Source organism: Leucopleurus acutus (genome assembly GCF_964270905.1).
Source record: "Leucopleurus acutus genome assembly, chromosome: 8".
Classification (NCBI taxonomy): Eukaryota; Metazoa; Chordata; class Mammalia; order Artiodactyla; family Delphinidae; genus Leucopleurus; species Leucopleurus acutus.
In genome coordinates this window covers 98,371,190-98,377,614 of record NC_139151.1, presented here as the reverse complement: position 1 = coordinate 98,377,614, position 6,425 = coordinate 98,371,190, and the positions used below count along the sequence as shown (strand labels likewise).

The following is a 6,425-nucleotide window of genomic DNA, read 5'->3' as shown; positions in this document are numbered from 1 at the left end:
AAGTATACTTGATGTTTGTATGTCATTTACAAGTATTTTCAGATTCTCAGGTTTGTCTAAACCATGTAACAACCTGTGAAGTCATTTCCATTTCATAAATGAGGGAGCTCAGAAAAAGCGACTTGCCCCAAAGTTTGGAAACATTATAGGGTTTGTGACAGAGAGTGATTCTGTACAAGTCTGTAGCTGGCTTTATCCAAGAGAAGTGAATTACAGAGATGGAGAATGGATTTCAGTCTAAGATGATCTCGATTGCTAGCTGTACCGTGGCAGCTGGCTATAGTGGAATGAGCCTTGGAGCCAGAACTCTCCAAATCTGTCCTATACTAGAGGAGGGACCGTGGACAAGTTAACACTCATTCTCATTTCCCTTGTTTGTGAAAGAGGAGCAAATGACATAAGACAGGGTAGAGCTGTCTGACATAGTAAGTAACTGCAGTATTCCCTTTCATACGAGTTTGAACATGTGGATAAAAATACTCTTAGCCATGCTTTATATTTTCTCCTGTGTATTTTCCTCAACTTAGTTTCTGCCTTCAAACTGACTAGAAACAGGCTAGTAAGGATCCTTCTGTTTCAAAGGCTTGATTAGGGTTCAAATACTTGAAATTAAACCATATAAAAGGAAATATTTCTCATCTACAGGCTAGCTGATAAATGTAGGGGGAATCTACGTTTTTGAGGCTGACTGGCCTTGGGAGTTGATGCCCGTGGCCTGGCATCATAGAGATTTACCTAGCACGCTTGAGTGAGCCTGGCCCTGGCTGGGAGGATTACATTTCATCCAGTGTTGAAATCACTTGAAATTCCCCTTATTCATCCAGATACAGAAATAAAAGGAGCAACTCGTGGTCTTGCTGAGGCAAAATCTTTATTGTTAGCCGTTACTGAATCCTTAATTCTTTCATTCTTGCATCCATCTGCCAAAAACAGACCGATCAAAGTAATCTATTATATAAAGAATCACATGCACATGGATTTCTTATCTCACACCCCACAATTTCCTCAAAAGATCAAATTATATTTTTACTCCATCTTTATCTGTAGACCTTAGAGCTCTATAGAAGCTTTTGAATGAAACAATGACATTTTTATCATTTTCACTTTTTAAATGTACCAACATTCAGAAGGTTCATTCTTGGGTCTGATGCTTGAAGCTGAGGTAGGATGAGGCAGGAGGAAAAACCACCCTTTTAAAATGCCCTGGCCTAAACATTGCTGGTAACACACACACACACTCACACACAGATAAATCAATTCAAGTGATATCCGAAAACTTTTTTTTTTCTTTTCCTCTTCACCAATCCCTTTCTCATTCTGCTGGAGGCCCCTCTGCGTCCTGCATTTCTATTTTACTCAATAGGAGAATTTGCTCAGCTACTTCATGAGGAGTTGAGGATTCACAAACAGAAGTCATTCTAAACAATTTGTCAGGTATGTCTCCCACAAATATTTACTTGTCCTCTCCCTCTCTGACCAGCGGTCACAACAGTGAGTCATCCATTGGGCTTTAATCCACAGCAGCATGAAATAACAGCAATTCCAGGACTATGACCTGACACTTCCATTTTTATTAAAATTCTCACTTCCCTCAAAACCTGTCTTAAAGTCAATCTTATTCCATGCTTGGACTTTCAGTTTGTGCTAATTTGCAAGTCTTTCCCAAATTATCCTTGTAAATCAATGCATGAAGTATTTATCAACTCTCATACATACAATTCCTTGACAGACTCAGGAGAACTGAATCTCTCCCCATAGAGAGGACTTTTCTGGAGGGAGTGGGATAGAAGGAATCCCCTTTATGAAATAAGAGTTAAGGGATGGGAACTAAATTTATGCCTTTTAAGACCTTATTAATATATAGAGTTCTATGTATATGGCCTATTGTCAGTCCCTTATTCAGTTTGCTTCATCCATTTTAGATGAGCATGATGCAAAGTCTACAAACTCAGAGCCACACATTTATGTCTTTGTTATTATGGCTAAGATCCCACATGCTGCAGAGCAACTAAGCCCGTGCGCCACAACCACTGAATCGCGCGCACCTAGAGCCTGTGCTCCGCAACAAGAGAAGCCACCGCAGTGAGAAGCCCACGCACCGCAACGAAGACACAACACAGCCAAAAATAAAATAAATATAATAAATTTATTTAAAAAAAAAGAAATTTGAGTCGCGCCTTTCTTCATTAAATAAAAAAGCCTAAAAGTACTATACAGATAAATCTAAGCGCTTCACATTAATAAGCAAGTATTTTACCAATCAAAACACTGCTCTTAAGCACAAGTAACAACTCAAACAAGGAAAAGCTCGAATGAAATAAGCCTCTATGCATTCACTGCAAAATTTTTACCATTACCAAACTTACAAACAAAACAAAACGATAAACTTCTAGTGGTAGTGGACCCAAATGTTTATTATTGCCTCAGTTTCTTCTAACCGGGCAACTCTTCTCTATTTCTCCCCTCATGACTTTTCTCTTTGTTTGGTACTCAGCCAACCTCTGAGACACAACTGAACTCCTCCCTCCTCCAGGAAGCGATTTCTGGCCCTCACTGATCTCCTTCAACTCCATACCGCTTAAACCCATCCTACGATTCAGGTCTACCAATAGTATTGATCTCCTGTATGCCTACCATTTCCACAGATGCATCCTGGGGAGCAGGGCCGGACCTCCCCTGTATTGCCACCTTGCCTCACCCAGAGCCCTCTCAGAATATTGACTTCATGGAGTTTTGGACATAAACCCATGTAGGAAAGGACACAAGCTATGGCAGCTAGCCCCCTCTGCCTCATGGTCCTTTTAAGAATATAGAAGCCTCAAATACGTGAACCAAACTGATTTGGGCCCCCCACCCAAGACCCTGAGTTTGAATTGATTGGTAGCGTGAAATAAATGATACACCTGAGAACTTCTGGATTCCCATTTGCACCACGAGTTCATAGGCCTGACTGTAAATGACCTTTTACATTAACGCCCACATTTACTAGTTGGTGCTTGTCATACCGTTTCTCTCAAGAACGTTAAATGCAGAACTGTGCCCTTTGTTCTGAAGCATGGAGGCTTTGCTCTGTATTGTTTCAGAATCACTGGCATTCCCACTGGGAACAGAGTGGGCCTCATCCTCTGCTCATGACTAAGTCCAGAGACTCTGTCTGGTGAAGGAGTTCTGTGACTTTTTAACCTGAGCAGTATTCTACCCATTGCCCATGAATGCCCGGGTTACAGTGCCTGTGTCACTGCACTGCTGATTACAATAAATGTGAGGTAACCTGGTAAGCTGTCCCCAACCCCAAACTCAAGAACATTAGTGGATACTTGAAAGCAAGCTGTATGACTGCACACTCCCAGCTTCCAAAGTTCAAAAGTCTGGTGGACTAATCTTAAGATCTCCACCGCTCTCTTCTTTGCCAAATATGGGCAACAAATACTGCCTTTAACACTATCAGGACACAGTTGGGGGTTGCTTTTTCAGTGCTGGGGATAGATGACATGGATACATTTTCCAACTCTCTGCAGCAAAGAGGTGCAGTGATAGAGGTTCATAATCAGGCCCTTAAAGTGAAGGGCACTAGGCTTTGGAATGAGAAAGATCTGGGTTCAAACTCAGGGTGCCATTTGCTAGATGGGTAACCTTGAACGAGTTATAAATTTCTGTGAGCCTGTTTTCTCATCTGCCAAATGGAAATAACACCACCTCCCTCAGCAGGGTTGTGAAAATTATGATATACATAAAACTCCTGACATATTGCTTCAATATAGTAGATACTCAATAAATGTTAGTTACTGTTTTTATTATCCAAGAGTTTGAATTGACTAGAGTCCATGATTTTTAATTCACTATTTCAGTCTTCTCAGAAGAGTCATCTAGGACTGAAGTTAAAAGTATATGGGAGGCTGTTAAATGCCTGTAAAGGTTATTTAGTGGGTAGGAAAGATCACAGCACTGAGGTGGAAGGATGTTGTCCCTGCCCCCACTCCCTTATGGCCCCAACACACACACACACACACACACACACACACACACACACACACTCACACATCCCTCCCCCCCAGACTAAACCTGTAGGCCCTTTTGTCCATGTCTCCAACCCTAGCTGATGAAAATGCCTGTGGTTTTAAAGGTTTTCAAAACTAAGAATGGGAAAGTGAGGCCTCAGAAAACTACATATATTCCACTAGAGGAGAAAGCAAGTAAGAGAGAGAGAGAGGGGGGTAAAGCTACATTTTCTTGTCCTTAGCAGTATAATGGCCCCCACGTCCTGGGATCCCAGTTTGACAAGATGAAAGGACTCGAAGGTCATGGACGGACCTCACTGTCCACTGTGAAAGCTCTTGCAGCACCTTTAGGCCCCACAGCTTCTTCTCAAAGAGACCACCATCTCCAACAATAAGGGGCATCCCATCAGCCTCACTGGAAGGGATCTTGTGTTCCAGGAGCACCATTAATTCTTCCAGCTGGTAAGCAAAGGCAGCGACTTGGAGGAGAATGGTATGTATTGCTTGATGGAAGTCATCTTCAGCTGGAGTAAAATGCACCCGTTGGTCTTCTAACATTCTGGCCAACATAACATGGAAGGTACGGTAAGCTTGGAGGTTCTCTTGGAGTCGCTCTGCCTCACTAAGCTCGCTCCACCGATCAGTGCTTGCCACTGGCACACCACGCACAGAGTCCAGGTTCACGTTCTCGTTCAGACCTTGGTGCTTCACCTGGTCAAGGATACAGAAAAACTTCACATCTTCTGTAATCACTCCACCAGTCTCACTTAATCTCTAAATCTCATATAAAATCTTATTCACTTCCCTGGTCAAGGATCCAAATTGTAAAGAAAATAGAGAGTCTAGATGAGGAACTCTTCATCTGGGAACCTTGACGGACTTTAGGAAGAAGCTATCCTCCCAGAAACTATCCATACTGCTTTGACTACCTGTTCATTTCTCTTGGGAGAATGTACAGCTTTCACTAGGTTCCAAAGGTTGAAAACCACCCACTGACTGGTCTAGAATAATTTTTCCTTCCCACTTGACACTCCCTCCTGGCAACTGGAGTATTATAATCATACTGGAGTTTAAGTATTTTAAATATACCTGAAGACGATGGCCACACCTAAGCTCTAAAACATAGGCATCATAGAATTTTTCTAACAGCCTCTCCATTGCTCACTGTCGATGGCGAGGACAACCCTTTATTACAGGAGTCAATTGCAATTATTTTTTTAAAAATTGGTATTTCAAAGAATCTGATTTCTGACTGCTGGAGTTTTATGAAGATAAGCCAATTCTCAGAGAACCTAAATTCCGAACTCTCCACGGGGGCCTGGAGTGTTTCCACAGCAGGCCTTAGATGAAGACCGAGGGGGATCTTCCTCTATCAGAAAACCTGAGATCCATGGTTAGCTCCCTAAGAATCGGACACTTCCCCAGGTCCCCAGTGATTCTTCTACGAGACTTTTTTGATAGTGTAGGTGACCTTTCTATTTAGACACAGGAACACTTTTGATTGTATAGGGTGGCTAATAATGTAATAGGAGAAACTGGTTGGTTTATACTGTTCTTCTCCCAATCCTATAAACCTAACTCCATCTTTCGTTTCTAAGCTCAAAAAATCAGAACAATGTACATGAAGAACCCAAGCTTAGAGGCCTCATGGTTAAGCCATTCTGGCAGAATTCAGACAGGTAATGAAATTAGGAACAGCCTCCAGGACATAAAGCCAATTCTACATAGAACCCCATGTATATTTTCTTATTCAAGGAACAACATGTCTCCTGAATAGCCTAGAGAAAGTAAGGTCGTATGACTTTCCTTAAGGGAAGGGGTCATGTCAAATGACAGGTGCCCAATATATAAATGACTATATGATTAGGGCTTTTGTAACTGATAACGGGGCTGGAACATGATGGTAAAGGGCTGGATCAGAAGAGATGAAGTGAAAATAGACGACAGCAAAATAGACAACTTACATAAGATTCCGTAAGAGCAGTCAGGTCTGAACGGATCTTCCTTGCTAGCCAGACAGAGCGGCTACAGAGGTCCCGGCGGCGAGGGGTCAGCGGTGAATGCTCTGTGAAAGCCATCCCCTAACTCAACTGTCCCGGGAAACAAGTGAGCTGGGTTTGTTTCTGTCTATACTGGTCCAAATAAGAAATGTGACTCTCGGGCTAAATCCACTGGGCATTTCCCTACTAATGGAATTCGGCACCCACGCCCCCTGCCTGACTCAGAGGTGGCAGCAAATTCCTGGCTGTGGATTTCTGCGCCTGTGGAATCAAGGCCCCTTTTCACTCAGCTTTCTGTCCTGCAGCGTCTGCCTCCAACTCTCTCCTCCACTCAGGGCCTAGTGTACTTGTTTTCATGTCATTGTTTTGCTTTTGCACTTGACAAGGTCATTATCACGCTGATCCTCATGACACCCCTGCCTGATGG

At 42.7% G+C, this 6,425-nt stretch overlaps 1 protein-coding gene across 1 annotated transcript; it reads right to left on the bottom strand.

The window, feature by feature from the left end:
• Positions 1–4,220: 4,220 nt before the first annotated feature.
• CNTF (ciliary neurotrophic factor) lies at positions 4,221–6,076 on the bottom strand (the record flags this gene model as incomplete). Its single annotated transcript, XM_082845615.1, has 2 exons — positions 4,221–4,709; positions 5,963–6,076. The coding sequence occupies 2 exons, from the start codon at positions 6,074–6,076 to the stop codon at positions 4,221–4,223; spliced, it is 603 nt and encodes a 200-aa protein (XP_082701741.1).
• Between the last annotated feature and the right edge of the window lie 349 nt (positions 6,077–6,425).